At 22.1% G+C, this 20165-nt stretch overlaps 1 protein-coding gene across 6 annotated transcripts in view; it reads left to right on the top strand.

Annotated features, from left to right (window-relative positions):
• Positions 1-20165, top strand: part of LOC122504945 — a 67681-nt gene that overhangs the window by 43573 nt on the left and 3943 nt on the right. For all 6 annotated transcript variants that reach the window (XM_043616349.1, XM_043616321.1, XM_043616338.1 and 3 more), the window contains one exon: positions 12175-12955. In XM_043616349.1, the coding sequence (XP_043472284.1) occupies positions 12632-12955 (324 nt within the window). In that variant the 5' untranslated portion in view covers positions 12175-12631. The remainder of the gene's footprint in view (positions 1-12174; positions 12956-20165) is intronic.

Raw genomic sequence — 20165 nt, 5'->3', positions numbered from 1 at the left:
AAAAGAAAAATTTAATTTTTCAAAAAGGAAAATAAAAAATTCTGTTTTATTTGAAAACAGAAAATTTCTTAAAAAAATTAAACTTTTACTTTTCAAAAAACTTGGGATTTTTTTTCCCATGCGAAAGTCAATTTCCAAAATAATGCAAATTTTCTCAAAAAAACACTAAATTCATAATCCCAACAATGAATTGTTCAATTAAATCTATTTTTTATTCGAAAATTCGAAATTTTTTTTTTATTTTCCCATTTTTTCGGATCATTTCCAAAGCGGTGGAAAATAGAGAAAAATAATTGAAAATCCAGAGTAAAAAGTGAAAAATATTCATCGTTCATTATAAATGTTGATGAAAATAATAATTTTTAATAAAACATATTTTTTGAAATTATCGAAAATTGGAAAAATCTGGTTGGTTTCGTGATGTTTTTGCAAAAAAGGGAAATTTTCGAAAAAAATGTAAAAAATGGATAAAATTGTTTTTTAAAATTAAAGTTTATGAGGTTTTTTTAGAAAAATTTGGAAAATTTGGAATAATTTTCAATTTTAAGGTCTATTTTTGGGGGCAAATTTGAATTTTTTCCTGCTTTGATTTTTTCGAAGAAAATGTTAATAATCTTGAAGTTTTTAATCTGTTGGTCAATTAAATCTATTTTTTATTCGAAAATTCGAATATTTAGTTGGTTTTTAGGATTTTTTTCGAAAAAGTCACTAAATACGTGGAACTTAGACTCACGAAGAGAGGGACGTGAAGTGTGACACGACTTCTAAGAAATTTATTTCCGTTCTTTTACAATATTTTTCAATAAATTTTAATTCTTCTTTTTTAGAATAAAAATCTGTTTCTTTTTTTTATTTTAAAAATTTCCGATTTAAAAATATTTGACAGTTTTTTTTTTATAAAAATGGTGAAAACTGTGAATAAATTTGTAAGTTTATCAAAAAAGTATTTGTTTCCCTTTTTAGGAAAAATTAGTTTTTTTACAATTTTAAGTATATTTTTTACTAAAAAATACTTAATTTCTTAAAATCGAATTTTTTTCTTTTTGGTAAAAGAAAAGTTGGTTTTTTTCCACTTGTCAAGTGTCTGAATTTTTACTACGTGAAAGACGGAAATAAATTTTTAAAAAGTGTTGAAAAATGTTTAAAATTTGTGGCCTGGAAGAATTTTTTTCAAAAGTTTTTTGATTTTTTGATTTTATTTAATATTTATAATTATTGTATATTTATAAATTTATTATTATATTATTTATTTATTTTTTTATTAATTTTCTTATTTAATACTTTTTTATTATTTATTAATAATAATTACAAAAAATTGAATTTTAATTACAAAAAAGAATTGAAAATTAATGTTAATATTTGAAAAGACTTTTTTTTAATTATAACATTAATTTTTTGAAGAATATTTCTTTGCGACTATATTTTCCGTTACTTGACCAATTATTATTCCGTTAATTTATAAATATATATATGCAGTTCGTAATTTAAATAATAATTGTGCTCCACAAAATCGATATTTCCATGTCAATTTCATTCCGTGTCTTATACTTAATCTAAAATTAAATTTTCCGTTCGATTTTCAGATAATTGGATTTTAGTGAATCGTCTGTGAATTTTCGTTTTAAAATATTTATTTTATAAAAGTGCTTATATATTCTTTGGTGTCCGAATTGTGTCGAGATTGAAAATTTAATCTTTCTTCCTTTTTTTAACGTTGGCTTGTTAAATTTTTATTTCAGTAAAATTTACTTATTTAAAAATACATAAACTTTTATAAAAAAAATGTCTGCCCTATTTTCTATATATTCTCCTAAATTAAATATTTTATTTTATTAAAAATTTTTTAAATTATGTAAAAAATATTAATTAAACCAAAGTTGTTTTCTTTTCAACGAGGAAAATATGTTTCGCGCAAAGTTTATATTAAAATTTATTTTATTATTATTTTTTGCTTTTATATATGAAAAAAATTCTTTTTTAAATATTCATAATGCAAATTGAAAGCTAACTATATCTGTATGTATAAGGCACAAAGTAATTCGAGAAATTTTTTTTGTTTTTTTTTATTATTACTATTTTTTAAGCAAAAATATAATATAAAATATAATATTTCCTTTTGATTTCCAAGTTTCATTTTAAAACGCAACAAAGGAACTAACAATGGCTTGGATCAAATGTTCGATATACACGTACATTATTCATCAATATTGTATTATGTAAAGTCCCGTTTCAAAATGGATACTTCGACGTGCTTTCTCAGCATTGCTGGCTTCAAGAAACGAAACAGTGATGCAAAGCGAAACTTTATTTTTATTTTTATTATCAGCTCTCCATCTTCTTCTTTTTCTTCTTCTTCTTTTTTACATTAGCCTTTAAAGAAAACAATAAATAGGTAAAAAATATAAAAGAAAAAGAAGGAGAAATTCGCTTTTCCCTAAAAATTTAAATAAATAAACAAATTTTTAATACGACCGAGGGATAGAATGAAATTTATTATTATTATTAGGGGGCCATTCACATAATATGCAACTTTTTTTTTTACTATTTATACCCCCTCCCCCTCAATGTCACACACTATTATATACAATTAGCGCCTTTTTTCTGCAGGGTGTCGCAAATTGTTCCCCCTCCCCTCCTTGAAGTGTGACGTAATATATAATTATGAACGAACCCTTAATATTATTATAATTATTTTTTAAAGAGAATTATTATAAAGGGAAATTGTATCATTATTACGTCACAGTTTTAGAACACATGCTTTGCACAAAATGCAATTTGAATAAAATTCTTTGCAAAATTCAATTATTTAAAGAAAATCAATATTCATCACAAGAGTTCAATTATTTTTAAAAATAACAAAATTTTTAGAATGAATTCAATTGTTTTCAATTTTTTTTTTATAAAATTCATCGCAGAAATTCAATTATTTTCAAAAATAACAAAAGTTTTAGCAGATAAAATTATGCTATTTATGAAATTTTTGAAAATTATTAGAAAATTCTACGAAAATCCAATTATTTAATTAAAAAAATAAATAATTTATTAAATTACTCAATGTTTCTTCGAATTGAATTTTTATAAAGAACTTTATCATGAAATTTTTAAATAATTGAATTCTTTCGACTAATTTTAATAAAATTTTTAAGAATAATATGATCACCAAGTTTTGAACGTTCAAATGAACGAAATATTTTTTATTGAAGATATTTTTATGCATTACTAATCACAAAAAATTTACAAACTGAAATTTTACGTTTAGAAACTCAGTAATTAATTTTTTGGTTAGAGACGCAAAATAATTGCAATAAAAATTTAATTTGTTGAAGAAATAAATAAATTTCGTTCATTTGAACGTTCAGAACTTTAGGATCTTAGAATAATGACAATTTTTCAGAATTTTAATTAAAAATTGTATTAAAAATAATTAAAATTCTCCTATCAGTTTTATTATTTATGAAAATAATTGGATTGTTTTTGTAAAACTTTTATTATTTGTGAAAATAATGCAATGTTTGCGTAGAATTTTATTTAAATTTTTTTTAAATAATTGAATTCTTATGAAAAATTTTATTAAAATAATAGATATTAAAAATCATTGAAATGAGAAATTTTTTAAAAAAAATTGAAATTTTGCCAAGAATTTTATTAAAATTTTTGAAAATAATCGAATTCCTAATTAAAATTTTGTTATTTTTGAAAATAATTGAATTACTGAGAAGAATTTGAATTTTATGAAAATTTTACCAAATAATTGAATTCCTGTTAAAAAATTTTTTTTTTAAATAATTGAATTTTTGGGAATATTTTTGTTATTTATAATAATAATTGAATCCTTGACAAGAATTGTATTACATTTTTAAATATAAATTGAATATCTGCGAAGAAAATTATGATAATTAAATTATGATAATTATGATAATTTTTGAAAATAATTGAATTTATCCGAAGTATTTTATGAATTTCAGGAAAATAATTGAATTTCTTTGAAGAATTTTGTTAAAAAATGTTTAAAATAATTTAATTCATAATAAGAATTTTGTTCTTTATGAAAATAATTGAATTTTTACGAAGAGTTTTGTTATTCATAAAGATAATTGAATTTTTGTTAACAACTTTATTAAAAGTTTTGAAAATAATGGAATTTTTGCGAAGAATTTTATAATTATTTTTGGAAATAATTGAATTCTTTAGAGAACTTTTAATAAAATGTTTGAAAATAATTCAAATCCTGCTAAAAATTTGTTACTTTTTAAAATAATTGAATTCCTGCCATGAATTTTATAAAAAAAAAGAATTGAAAACAATTGAATTCATTGTAAAAAAATTTGTTATTTTTGAAAATAATTAAATTTTTGTATAGAATTTTGTTATTTATAACGATAATTAAATTCTTGCTAAGAATTCAATTCTTTTAAAAAATAACAACATTTTTAGCAGGAATTCAATTATTTGTTAAAATTTTCATAAAATTCTTCACAGAATTTGAATTATTTTCAAAACTTTTAATAAACTTCTTGGCAAGAATTGAATTACCTTTATAAATAAGAAAATTTTTCAGGAGAATTCAATTATTTTCAAAAAGAACAAAATTTTAATCAGGAATTCGATTTTTAAAAATTTTTTAATAAATTTCGTGGCTGGAATTCAATTATTTTTATAAATAATAAAATCCTTTATCAAAAATTTTTCTGAATACAGTGATTTTTATATCTTCTATTTTAATAACATTTTCCACAAGCATTCAATTAATTAAAAAAAAAAATTTCTAAAACTCTACGTAAAAATTTAATTTTATTATTTTCATAAATAATAAAAATATGAAATATTTATAAAAATTTGGTAAACGACTATATTTTTGAACGTTATATAATTTATTAATACAATATTAAATTTACGTCCGCCGGGAATCGATGACTTGCCCCGCCTCCATGATTTGCGTGACCGGCGAGCATTTTACCACTGATCCATCGATGACATAATACACACTTTTTCTAAGGACATTAAATTGAGACAAAAAACGAATCAAAATGTTGCTTCGCAACAATTTTCATTCGTTTTTTGTCTCAATTTAATGTCCTTAGAAAAAGTGTGTATTGAAAAGGAAAATATTTTAAAATTAGAAAATATATTCCACATATTTCAAAAGTAATAAAAAAAGAAATGCTATTTTTTTTACATTTAACAATTTTTTTAATAAACGAAAAAAAAGAGAACAGAAGCTTTTGATGTTGGTGAGGAGGGGGGGATGGATTCGGCCTAAAATTAATTTCTGCCCAGAACAAAATGAAAAATTCTTTCTCGGACATCTGTAATAGCAAAAGAAAAAATTTTTTTCATTTATTTGCAATTAAAAATAGCGACAGTTTTAATCTCTCTCTCCCCTCTCTACTTCTTTTTTATTTTTAATCCCATATACAAAATTCAACAGACACGAGAACGATCGATTTATCAGTTTCCCCCACTTTTTCAGCTATATTCAACGTTTGAGCTTTCGTATATATATATATATAGTAGTAGCGTTTCATGATGATGAAAAGAACTAAAGGGATTGGGGATGTCAAAGAGCGCTTCAAGGGAAGAAAAGAGAAACAGAGAGAAAGAGAGAGACGGGGTTAAAAATGGTGGTGGGAGAGAGGATTCGGATTGGATCATAAAATGTATTAGTGTATAAGAAGCAAAGATGAACGCGAAATGATTGGGAAGTATTTTGCGAGAGATAGACGACTTTTCTCTATACCTACTAAAGAAGATCGAATCTGTTTAAACGGATGAATGGAATCTCGAAGAATTGGAGAACATATATAGCAAAAAGGGCGAGAAGAGTGGGAGAAAGTTTAAAAGAGACGCGAAAGAGGAAGAGAGGGGGGAGAGACTGAAAGCAATAGTAGAAAGAAAGAAGAAGGGTCCTAATTTCCTTATTAGCAGAAGGATTTAGTATATTTCTGATTCTGCGGATTTATTATTCAATGATTTTATAACTACCCTATTCGCTTCCCTCCTCTTTTTTATTTGCTACAAATTCCTCCAATTGTATTCGCGATAAAAAAGAAAAATTATTTTCAAAAACTTTCATAAAATTCAATTATTTTCATAAATAACAATATTCATCACAAGAGTTCAATTATTTTCATAAATAACAATATTCATCACAAGAGTTCAATTATTTTCATAAATAACAATATTCATCACAAGAATTCAATTATTTTCAAAAATAAAAAATTTTTTTTTTTATTTCTATATAAATAACAAAACTCTTCGTAAGAATTCAATTATTTTTATAAAGAACAAAGTTCTTAGTAGGAATTCAATTATTTTAGAAAATTGTAATACAATTCTTGTCAAGAATTCAATTATATCATTATAAATATCAAAATTCTTCGCAGAAATTCTATTATTTTGAAAAAATCTAAACAAAAAAAATTGTTGTCAACATTTCAATAATTATCTTTATAAATGAATAGGAAAATTATTTTCAAGAATTTAATTATTTTCAGTAAATTTTTATAAAATTCATTGCAAAATTCAATTATTTTCATAGTATTCATATCAAGAATTCAATTATTTTCAAAATTAATAAAATTCATCACAGAAATTCAATTATTTTGAAAAAATCTAAACAGAAAATTGTCATCAACAATTCAATTATCTTTATAAATGAATAGAAAAATTGTTTTTAAAAATTTAATTATTTTCATAAATTTTTAATAAAATTCATTGCAAAATTCAATTATTTTCGTAGTATTCATATGGCAAGAATTCAATTATTTTCAAACATTTTAATAAAATTCATGGCAAAATGTCAATTATTTTTAAATAAAAAAATTTTCATTATTCAATGATTTTGAATATTCTACTATTTTAATAAACTTTCGCAAAAGAATTCAATTCTTAAGCAAAAATTTTGATAATATTCTACATGAACATTCAATTATTTTCCAAAAGAAATAAGAATTTCACAGGAATTCAATTATCATTATAAATATCAAAATTCTCAGCAAAAATTTAATTATTTTCAGAAAAAAAAAATTTTTTTGACTGGAATTCAATTATTTTCAAAAGTTTTATAAAATTCTTGCTAAACATTCAATTCTTTTAAATATATAACATTTTTAGCAGGAATTCAATTATTTGTTAAAATTTTCATAAATTTCTTCACAGAAATTCAATGATTTTCAAAATTTTTAAAAAAATTCTCTGGCAAGAATTCAATTATCTTTATACAGAAGAAAATTTTTTGCAAAATTTCAATTATTTTAAAACATTTTTCTCAATTTAATAATTTGTATATCTATCTATTATTTTAATAAAATTTTTTAAATTATTATTATTAAAAAAATGTAATACGTTTCTTGGCAAGAATTCAATTATCATTAAAAATAGCAAAAATATTCCCAGAAATTCGATTATTTTCAAAAATAACCAAATTTTTAACAGAAATTCAATTATTTGTTAAAATTTTCATTAAATTCTTCGTAGTAATTCAATTATTATTTTAAAAATTATTTGCAGGAATTTAATTATTTTTATAAATAATGAAATCATTCGGAGGAAGTTAATTATTTTCATAAATAACAATATTCATCATAAGAATTCAATTATTTTCAAATGTAATAAAATTCAATTATTTTTAAAAATTTTAAATAAAATTCATTGCAAAATTTCAATTACTTTCAAAAATTTTTCTTAATTCAACGATTTTCAATATTTATTTTCAATAATTCAATAATTTTAATAAAATTTCCCAAAAGAATTAAATTATTTTCTAAAATAATGAAAATTTCACAGGAATTCAATTATTAAAAAATGAATTTATTTAAAGAAGAATTGTTTCTACAAAAGTCAAACCTGACCTCATTTGTTTTTTTTCGACTTTTTAAATGATGATAAAGGAAGTGGTGGTGAATCGGTTCGGTATATATTTATACATATAACACCTGGTCATTTTTATATGGTGGAAACAGCTGTTGTAAGGTTCGTTAGATCACACCTTTCGTTTCGAGGATTTTTTTGTTTTTTTCTTCTTTTTCCTTTCTTTTTTTTTTTAATACCTTCGGCTTTGTTAAATCACAAAAAAATCGAGGGAAGGAAACCTGTAAAATCAGAATTAAATTCCTTTTTATGAATATATACTCGCACTTGAAAGTTGAAAATTAATTGAATTGCTGTTTTTTTAATTAAATTTTCCATAAAGTTACATTTTCTTCTTTATTTTAATTTCTACTTAAAAAAATAGAATAGTTTTTTAATTAAATTTATTAATTTTAATTAGTTCAGTTTAATTAATTAGATTGAAAAAAATAAGCGTCTACCTTGAAAAAAAAAATAATTGGCGCCTTTTGATTAATACGGTCCTGTGCAAATCTAAATTTTTTATTTTACAATTTTTAAATAAATTATTAATTAATTTTATTAAAAATTTATTTAATTTTATTAAATTAATATTTTATTTATAATAAATTGTTCGTTATTAAATAAATTTATTTAGAAAAAATTAAATTTCAGCGAAAAAAATATTTTTTGCGCTTTTCGGTTGATACGGTCCTGTACAATTCCAGTACAGTTTCATTAAAAAGTTGTATTTTTTAAATTACCAATTAATTACTGAAATATTATTTTTAATTATTTTTAATTTTAAAAAGAATTATAATATTAATTTTAATTGCAAATTTTTAATATTATTAATTTTTAATATATTAAAAAAAATATGTCTTCCTAAAAATATTTTTTGGCCCTTTTTTTTGATACGCAGTATTTTAGTCAAAGGATTTTTTTTATGTAAAAAAAACATAAAGGGACGAATTTCAAAAAGTAGAAAAAGAAAAATGAAAATAAGTTTAATATAAAAACAAAATGTGAAATATAATAAATAAAAATAAAATATAAATGTAATATAAAAAAGCAAATAAAACAAAAAATGAATGAATGTAAAAATAAAACAAAAAAAATGTCGAATAGACAAATACAAAAAGAGAATGATGTGCGCCATAAAAATATAAAAGGAACGAGAAAGATAAATAAAAAAAATATATATGTGAGCGCGTATATTTAAACAAAATTGCCGAGAGAGAAAGAGAGAAAGATATATACTAAAATAAAAAAATAAAACTTTAGACTCGATAGTAAATATAAAAATTTATTTTTAAATTTAATTAATGTAATAAATGTTAAATTTTTTTATTTATAAAAGAATTCTTTTGAAAACAAAATATGTGAATAATTAGGAAACGTAAATTGACAAAAAAAATATGCACACGTGTATAAGAAAACTATTTTTACCCGGTTTGTTTGAAAAAATTTGTTTTTGCTCAGTATTTCCATATATTGTTGGAAAGATAATAATGTTTACAAAACTGGTAAAGTGACGGTGCATCAACAACGTATGTATTCACTGTGAAACACAAACAATCGGTAATTAAAGAAAAACAATAGGAAATGCAATACAAATCAGCGTGGAATTTATTTCTATATTATATTTTAGAAGTCGTGACGGAAATTTTACGGGGAAATTTATTTTCAAGTAGGTTTATGAGTCTCCCCCCTCTGCACCCCGCTTTTGAACTAAAATATTTTAATTATAGAATTTAAAAATAATTTTTCAATTTTTTTTCAAATAACATTTTTAATTTCTACCGATATTTACTTTTTTTTGCAATTTACAATTACAATTGAAACTTTAAATTTACATTGTTCTTTGTTATGAAAATTTCAAGTTTCAATCGAAATTTTTAATTTACATTTCTCTTTAACTAAAATTTAATAAATTTTAATTAATATTTTTAATTTACATTCCATTTTTATTAAAATTTTTAATGAATTTTTTATTTACACTGTTTTTTGTTATTAAAAGTTTTAAAAAAACTTTAATTTTTAATTGAAAATATGAATTTACATTAAATTTCTTACTGAAATTATTAATTTGAAATTTAACTTTAAATTTACATTGTTTTTGTTACTAAAATTTTAATTGAAACTTTAAATTTTGAATTTTCATGACAAAAATAAGGTAAATTATAAGTTTCAATTGAAATTTAAAATTTTCATTACTGTTGGTTTTAAAATTTATAATTTCAGTTGTAATTATAAATTTTCGTTGTTTTTGTTATGAATATTTAAAATTTTAATTGAATCTTTATATTTATATTAAATTTGTTATAAAAATTGTAAATTTATAATTGAAACTTTCAGTTTACATTGATTTTTTATTTAATTTCAATTTAAAAAATTATAACATTTTATTTTTTTAAATTTCAATTTCAAGTTTTAGTTTTACTAAATTTTCGTATTTTTGTGAATTGTAATTATTAAATTGTGTTAAATTTTTTATTATAAAATTTCTTAAAATCGTAAAAATAAGTTTTAATTTTTTAAATTAATTAAATAAATTCTTGTCAAAATTTCAATTATTTTTATAAATTTTCCTCAATTTAATGATTTTTAATATATCAACTATTTTAATTAAAATTTCCAATAGAATTCAATTATTTTCATAAATTTCCCACAATTCAATGATTTTTAATATCAAATATTTTAAATTAAAATTTCCAATAGAATTCAATTATTTTCATAAATATTAAAACTCATTGCAGAATTTCAATTATTTTTAATGCAATTTTAATCGAATTTTTCAAAAAAATGTAATTATTTAAAAAAAAAAAATTAAAATTCGTCGAAAGAATTCATTTATTTAAACATTTGTTGATAAAAATCTTTATGAGAATTCAATTTTAAGAAACTGTCAAACAATTGACTTTTTTTGAAAAATTTATGAGAGTATTTAAATCCCTGAAAAGAATTTTAAAATTTATGAAAATAATTGAATTGCTGCGATGAATTTTATGAAAATTTTAACAAATAATTGAATTCCTGCTGAGAATATTATAATTTTTTAAAGAACTTGAATTTTTGGGAAGAATTTTATGAAATTTTTGAAAATAATTGAATTCCTGTTAAAGATTTTGTTATTTTTGAAAATAATTGAATTGCTGTTAAAAATTTTGTTATTTTTGAAAATAATTGTATTTTAGAGAATATTTTTGTTATTTATAATGATAAATGAATTCTTGACAAGAATTTTATTACATTTTTCAATAATTATTAAATATCTGCGAAGAAAATTAAAAAATTTTTTGAAAATAATTGAATTTCTGCTAACGAATTTTATGAAAATTTTAACAAATAATTGAAATCCTGTGAAATTTTTATTTGTTTGGAAAATAATTGAATGTTCGTGCAGAATATTATGAACATTTTTATTTAATAATTGAATTCTTTTGGGAAATTTTATTAAAACAGTAGAATATTGAAAATCATTGATTTAAGAAAAATTTTTGAAAATAATTGAATTCTTGTGATGAATAATATTTATTCATAAAAATAATTGAATTCTTGCAACGAATTTTATTACCTTTTTTTTAAATAATTGAATTCTTTTGAGTAAAGTTAAAATTTAGAAAATATTTTATTTAAATTATAGCGAAGAAATTTTATTATTTGTGAAATGTAATTGAAATCTTGCAAAAAATTTTTGAAAATAATTACATTTTTCGAGGAATTTATTTAAAATTATATTTAAAATAATTGAAATCCTATGAAAAATTTTATTATTTATGAAAATAATTAAATTCTTAAAATCAATTTTATTACATTTTTTAAAATAATTGAATTCATGTGAAAAATGAATTTTTTATATACTTCTTGTAACAATTTTTTATAAGTTGTTTAATTTCAAAAATTATATGATAAATAGTAAAAATAAATAAATCTATAAATGAATATAAAAACTATAATTATATAATATGTGTCACGCTCTGAGGAAAGGTACCTAAGAAGCAAAAAATTTGAGGTTATGTTTTTAATTTTTTGAGTAAAAATACAGAAAGAGAATCAATTATTAATTAAAAATTGTTGGTCTTCAAGTCTTCGTTATATTCAAAATATTTAATGAAAATTGGTTTCAAATTCAAATAATTAAAAATAAATTTTTAATCAAGATAAATCTAACACGAACCCAACCTATAATTCGTTTGCTTCTTAGGTACCTTTCTTGGGGTCGCGTCACATATATAAAAAAAATGATAAACATAAATTTTTAATAGAAATATAATAAAATTTGCAAAAAGTTAATTGAATAGATAGAAAAAAATTTCATGAGTGTCGAATTTTTTCGTTTTACAGGTGAATGCAGAAAATGAGTGAAATGCCGACAGACGGGGACATTAAAAATCAAGGGAATTCCATGGTTCCTGTGAGTTAGCGTTGAACAAGAAAGAGACGAAGTTTGCAGGTGGAAGAGAAGAAGAAGATTGTGGCTGTGAAAGAGCAAACGAAAAAAGAAAAAAAAAAAGATTGAAAAGGAGGAAAAATAAAAGGATCACGTATATATATGTGTGTATGTGAGTGTATATTTCCTCCATCGTCATCATTATCATCAACATCAGCAACAACAGAAGTGTTGATGCCGTTATAAGGGAGAAATTTCTTCTTCCTTCCTGCTTCATTGGCCCTTTGAAATAAAATAAAAGTCTGTTCGTGTTATGTGTATATGTGTCTCGTCTCGAAATCGTGAGAAATGTCTTTGCACGCGAGAGCCGTCCATCGCTCTCGAGAGTGAGAAGCGTCATTTTTCAAGGCAATGACGACGAAGAATTTGACGTCATCATCACTTAATCCAAAACCACCTCATTGTCATTATTGTTATTATTATCATCACCATCATCATCATCATCATCGTCAAGTGAAACAACATGTGGAAAAGACTGATTGCTGGCCGGGAAATATTATCATCAATAATTGCGTCCAAGCTCGTTGTTGTTGTTGTCGTCGTCGTCAGCGTCGTCAACTAAATTCTCGAGCTGGACTGCATGATGACGGCGGCGAGACGTCGCGCCAAATTACCACGAAAATCAACGCCAACAACCACGGAACAACAGAAGGAAGAAGACGATGCTTCTTTAAGGTGAGTTTCCACTTTTTTTTTTTTTTATTTTCTATACATTTTTATTTTTTAATGAGCGATAATTTTTCTAATACACTTGAAACCTCGACTAACGAGGTTCGAATCAAAAGAAAAAAAAAACCTTTTTTTGATGAGCGAAAATTTTACGATATATCGTAAATAATTTGTTATTTTGAAAATTGAAATAGAAATAAGAATCACAATTTGAAAATTTTCAAAATATAAATATTGTCAAATTCACAGGCCAAAGAAATCAGGGAAAGTAGAATTGATCAGAGAAAAGTCAGGAATTTTTATTAAAAGAACTGGAAAAAAATTAAATGTTCAGAATTTAGAAGAAAAATCTGAATTTTTTCATTTTAAATAAATAACTTAATTCTATTGACGAATTGCCATAAAGTTATTCCTTATAAATCATTTAATGAAATATATTTTTTTTTAATTTGTAATTTCAATTCTGTTGAAATGAGTTTCAGGTTTAAAAATTTAAACTTCGAAAGAATTCGAAAGAATGTTTCTTAAAATTGAAATTTTATAAAAAAAATTTTATTAACAAATTTTTTAAAATACCATTGAATTCTTTCGACGAATTTTAATAACATTTTTCGAGGAATTCGATTAATATGGAATTAAAAAAAATTGAAATTCTGCAATGAGTTTTATTATTTATGAAAATAATTGAATTATTGCAAAGAATTTTATAAAAAAAAGTTTCGAACAATTGTTTTTTTCGAAAAAATTCATGCAATTATTCTATTTTTAATAATTGAATTCGAGTGAAATTTTCATTATTTTGGAAAATAATTAAATATTCGTGTAGAACATGTTCAAAATTGTTTTAAAATTATTAAATTCTTTTGGAAAATTTAATTAGAATAATAGATATATAAATTATTGAATTGCGAAAAATATTTGAAAATAATTGAAATTTTGCAATTAATTTTCTTATTTATAAAGATAATTCAATTCTTGACAAGAATTTTATGAAAATTTTAACAAATAATTGAATTTCTGCGAAAAATGTTGTTATTTTTTGAAAGAATTGAATTTCTGCTAAAAATTTTGTTATTTTTGAATATAATTGAATTTTTGGGAATAGTTTTGTCATTTCTAATGATAATTGAATTCTGGTCAAGAGTTGTATTACATTTTTCGAAAAAAAATTGAATATTTTCGAGGAAAATAATGAAATTTTTTTAAAATAATTGAATTTCTGCTAAAAATGTTATTTTTTAAAAGATTTGAATTTTTGGGAAGAATTTTATGAAGATTTTAACAAATAATTGAATTTCTGCTAAAAATGTTATTTTTTTTTAGAAGAATTGAATTTTTGGGAAGAATTTTATGAAATTTTTGAAAATAATTAAATTTTTGCTAAAAATTTTGTTATTTTTGAAAATAATTGATTTTTTGGGAATAGTTTTGTCATTTTTAATGATAATTGAATTCTTGTCAAGAATTGTCATTTTTCAAAAAAAAATTGAATATATCTGCGAGGAAAATAATGAATATTTTTAAAAATAATTGAATTTCTGCTAAAAATGTTATTTTTTAAAAGAATTGAATTTTTGGAAAGAATTTTATGAAAATTTTAACAAATAATTGAATTTTTGCTAAAAATGTTATTTTTTAAAAGAATTGAATTTTTGTGAAGAGTTTTATGAAATTTTTGAAAATAAAAAAAAAAAAAAAAAAAAAAAAAAAAAAAAAATTAAAAATTAAAAAAAAAAAAAAAAAAAAAATTTTTTAATTAAAATTAAAAATTTTGTTATTTTTGAAAATAATTGAATTTTTGGGAATTGTTTTGTCTTTTCTAATGATAATTGAATTCTTGACAAGAATTGTATTACATTTTTCAATAATAATTGAATATCTGCGAGGAATGTAACGAAATTTTTTAAAAATAATTGAATTTCTGCGAAGAATTTTTTGAAATGTTTAAAAATAATTGAATTCCAGTTAAAAATTTAAATTAAAAATTTTTTTCTATTTTTGAAGTTAATTGAATTTCTGCAAAGAATTGTAATATTTATAATGATAATTGAATTCTTGTCAAGAACTTTATTAAAAGTTTTGAAAATAATGGAATTTTTTCGAAGAATTTTATGATTATTTTTGGAAATAATTTAATTCTTTAGAGAACTTTTATTAAAATTTTTGAAAATAATTGAATTCTTATATGGAAATTTTATTAAAATTTTTGACAATAATTAAATTCTTGTGATGAATATTGTTATTTATAAAAATAATTGACTTCCTTTTTTTTTTTTTTTGAAAATAATTGAAATTTGGCCATAAATTCCATTAAAATGTTTAAAAATAATTAGATTTCATTACTTTTGAAAATAATTGAATGCTTGTGATGAATACTATTAATTATGAATATAATTGAATTTTGCAAAAAATTTTATTAAAATTCCCGAAAATAATTGAATTTTATTATTCATTTAGACAGATAATTGAAATGTAGACAATCTTTTTTTAGATTTTTTTAAAAATAATTGAATTTCTATGAATAATTTTATTAATTTGAAAAATAATTGAATTCTTCTGATGAATATTGTTATTTATGAAAACAATTGAATTTTACAATGAATTTTATTAAAATTCCTGAAAACAATTGAAATTTTGATATTCATTTATAAAGATAATTGAAATGTTGACAATTTTTTTTAGATTTTTCGAAAATAATTGAATTTCTTCTAAGAATTTTATTAGTTTTCAAAATAATTGAATTTTTGAGATGAATATTGTTATTCATGAAAATAATTGAATTTTACAATAGTGAAACGAATATTTTCAACCCTAAAAAAATAGTTAAATGAAAATAAAAATTAAAAATTGAAAAATACTATTTAACGCTAAGCGTCGACGCTATTTTCTGTTTATAATTACCCCTAAAAAAACATCAAACATAATAAATGAATTACTCCAGTGGAATAAGATGTGTAGAAATAGGTAGTACGAGGTGATATCTTGTTAAAAGAAGCCGGACAATCTTAAAAATCCGACGCTAATTAAAAGAACTGTAGTGCGTGATTGTCCTCATTTCTTTATATATAAAAAAATTCTTTTTCCTTTTTTCTCTTCCTTTTTTTGTTTTTATTTAAAGCACACTTAAATCATTATAAGGTATTTATTACATATTAAACTCTCCTTAGAATCATTAGTATATTATAAAGTGGAATAAATTTTTAAAGCAAAAGCAAACACAGAGCAGAATAAAAGAGCACTTTCAAAAGCAAGCCATTTTTTTTTATTATCAAGAGTCAGAAAAAAATTGATATCTAATTAGTAATTCCGAACGTCTAACTAAATGGCATTATGAAAGCTACTCTCAAAATTTCATTTTCTGTATTATATTCGCAGTGAATTTCTTTTTTTTTCCTCTCTTTCTTCTCTTATAATTTTTTTCCACTTATAAAATTCTATTCCCACCACACAAAGAACTTCATTATCAAAACTAGTGATAAAAAATTTTCTCATTTCATCATTTTATTATTTTTTTTCTAGAATTTTTAACTAAAATTCTTCTTTAAATAAATTATTTTTAATAATTATTGAAAAAGTTCTTCTTTGAGAATTTTTAAATCCATTTTGTTTACAATTCAATTTGTTAGGAAATTATTTATAGCAAGAAATAAAAATTACGAAAGTTAGCGTCGACGCTTAATGTTAAAAAAAATTTTCGGTTTTTTAGTGTTGAAAAAGTCACTAAATTCACTACTTTTAACCTGATGGTCTAAAAAATTTGACAGGAGTCAGGAGATAACGAAAAAAAAACTTTTCTAAAGTTAGCGACTTAGCGTCGATGGTTAGCGTCAAAAACTATTTTTCTGGTTGTTTTAGTGTTGAAAATTCCACTAATTTTCTTAATCTATAGGGTTTTAAAAATTAGATTATTTATTGCAAAAAAGTAAAAATTACGAAAGTTAGCGTCAACACTATTTAAAGAGAACTTAGCGTCCAGTTAGCGACGAAAATTATTTTCGGAATTTTTTGTTAATAAAAATGAAAAATTGACTTTATTCATTTTTGATTCTGTATAAAAGAAAAATATATTTTAACGCTCAGTCGACGCTAAATTTAGTGATTTTATATACATGGGCAAATTTTGCAATCGGCGATGAAAATGTTCGTAATCGACAAAGTTTTAAAGTTTTTTTTTTATAGTAGATACCTGCTAGACAGGGATAGTGTGAGAGGGGGGGGGGGAGGTAATATTCTGTACAGTCTGTAAAAAATTTTATTCGGTCTACAGTGAAAAAAAATTATGTTAGCCATAATAGAAGCCGATTTATAGCATCATCATTGAATTGAGAGTTCTTCCCTTTCCTCCTCCTCCTCCTCCTTTTTTTCATCAATCAGAAAATTATGGACCAACCATAAAGTTTCAAGGGTTGAGTATCATCGTCCCTCACTCTCTGAATTCTCTCTTCGCATATACATGTATGAAAAGCATCATGTGCCTCTCCCTAAAATTCAGGGTCGAGAGACCAAACCCTGGACTGCAAAGATCAGTCTTGCGTATGGTCCTGTATTGATCCAAAAGTTTGTCCCGCCTTGGATTTGAAATTTGGCCAGGTTAGGGATGGGGGGGAGAGAAAATACTGCTTTATCATCCCCCCCCCTTCACCATCTTTTTCTCTTGGACGAGATAGAAAATTTTCTCTTTCTCTCTCTCTCGCTTTTAGAAACGATCCTCCTAAATTTCTATAAAGCGAGGGTAACTGGTAAATACTCTGAATTTTATAGAAAAAGGAAACAGAAATATTCAAAATTTTGCTTAAAAAAGTAATTTTTTCCCATTTTAAAAAATAAAAATTTTAATATTTTTTGAAATATAGTTGAATAAATTTTAAGTCCCTGAATATAGGGATTTTTTATGTGGTTTTAAATTAAAGCTTGAAATCTACACTTTAAGACCCTGAAGGAGAGAGAGTGGCAAAAACACGAATTTTTGATCCTTACCACCACTTTTCTCAAAATCCTGATTTGCTAAGCAATTTTGGAACCCGGAATCGTATTCAGCGGACAAAAATACATTAAAAATGACTACGATGTCGAAAATAAAAAATAGTCGAATTTTAGGGTCTTCTATTACCCCCACTTTTTTCAAAATCCTCCTCTTTTTTGGTCTTACGCATATATGGGACTTAAAGATCAATATTCATCACAGGAATTCAATTATTTTCAAAAATTTTAATAAAATTTCTCTAAAGAATTCAATTATTTTCAAAAAATGTCATAAAATTCTTCGCAGAAATTCAATTATTTTCAAAAATTTCAAATAAAGTTCATGGCAAGAATTCAATTATCATTATAAATAATAAAATTCTTCTCAGTAATTATTTTCAAAAATAACAAAATTTTTAGAATTAATTCGTTAAATTTTTTTTTTATAAAATTCTTCGCAAAAATTCAATTATTTTCAAAAATAACAAAAGTTTTAGCAGGAATTCAATTATTTTCAAACACTTTAATAAAATTCTTCGCAAAAATTCCATTAAGCTCAAAACTTTTAATAAAGTTCTTGACAAGAATTCAATTATCTTTATAAATAATAAAACTCTTCGTAAGAATTCAATTATTTTCATAAGGAACAAAATTCTTTAGTAGGAATTAAATTCTTTTAAAAATTTGTTAACAAAATTCTTCGAAGAAATTCAATTATTTTAGAAAATTGTAATGCAACTCTTGTCAAGAATTCAATTATCATTATAAATATCAAAATTTTTTGCAGAAATTCAATTATATATTTAGAAATAACAAAATTTTTAACTAGAATTCAATTATTTTTAAACATTTCATAAAATTCTTCGCAGAAATTTAATTATTTTCCAAAATTTTCATAATTTTCTTCGCAGATATTCAATTATTAATATTAAAAATTGAAATACAATTCTTGGCAAGAATTCAATTAACAAAAATATTCCCAGAAATTCAATTATTTTAAAAAATAACAAAATTTTTAGCAGGAATTCAATTATTTGTTAAAATTTTCATAAAATTCTTCAAAAATTTAATTCTTTTAAAAAATAACATTTTTTATCAGGAATTCAATTAATTGTTAAAATTTTCATAAAATTCTTCACAGAAATTCTATTATTTTCAAAAATTTTAATAAACTTCTTCGCAAAAATTCCGTATAGTCCGTATTTTTAAAATACTTCCACTGATTCGAGCCGCTGCTTTAGAGACCTAATATTTTTAACATTTTTGAAATATCTTTTGCTGTCTATTTCAATTTTATATATTTATATTGGTTTGTTCGAAAATTTGTGTTTATATCGAAACGGAAAATAGAATTATATAGCGAATAGAGGAATTTATCTTCCTGAAGAATAAGCGAGTGATATTGACAGTATTATATTGACGAAGAGATGTCTTATAGGGACAATATTCAACGTCTTTGATCAATATTTCATGTTATGTAATATTCTTGATTATATTAAGATCTAAATTTAGGTTCTAGACCTCTGCATTCATGGAAGTGGATCGATATTGTATAGGTTAGAGACCTGCTTAGAAGTTTTTGAATATTTAAAATTTTTTAAAGTTATTTACTGAAATTCAGAAATAACTTTTTATGATTTTACCGAAATGGGTTGGATAATTTTTTTTCAAAAAGTATTGTGCTTTTGTAGGAAGAACATTATTATTAAAAATGTTTCAAATTGTTAGATTTCGGCTTGTCTTATATGATCAAAAGTAGCAGAACTTAAAATCTGGGGTTTTTGGGCCAGAAGTATAAAAATTACTTTTTGTTTAATTTGTAATCATCTATTTCTAAAATGTCTTTTTTGTTATTGTTTCGAAATTCTTGTTACAGAAGAAAAACATCAGCTTTGTCCAATGAAGATTGGATGAACAATTTTGTGTTGGAGAAAAAAAATGGTATTAATATTTAATGATGAATAATTTTACAAACTGTTGGAAAGATGGAAAGACATGGAAAGAAATAAAAGAAGGAAAAATTCTTTCAAAGCGAAACTCACGAAGAAAAAGTCCTATGCTATGTAATTAAGTTTTTGAAATTATGAAAAAATTGAGTCAAGTTTAATTTTTCGGTAGTTACCTTTTTACTACTTTCTTCAGTCTTAGAGCTACTTTTTGATACTGTTTTAAAATTAGAAAAGAGTTAAAGAGTACGAAGCCTTTAATTCTCAAATTATTAAAAATAATTCATTTAGAAAGAAATTTTAGTTAA

This window comes from Leptopilina heterotoma, unplaced genomic scaffold (assembly GCF_015476425.1).
Source record: "Leptopilina heterotoma isolate Lh14 unplaced genomic scaffold, ASM1547642v1 Lhet_112, whole genome shotgun sequence".
NCBI classification, from domain to species: Eukaryota; Metazoa; Arthropoda; class Insecta; order Hymenoptera; family Figitidae; genus Leptopilina; species Leptopilina heterotoma.
The sequence above is the reverse complement of the archived record's forward strand: the minus strand, read 5'-3'. Positions and strand labels throughout refer to the sequence as shown.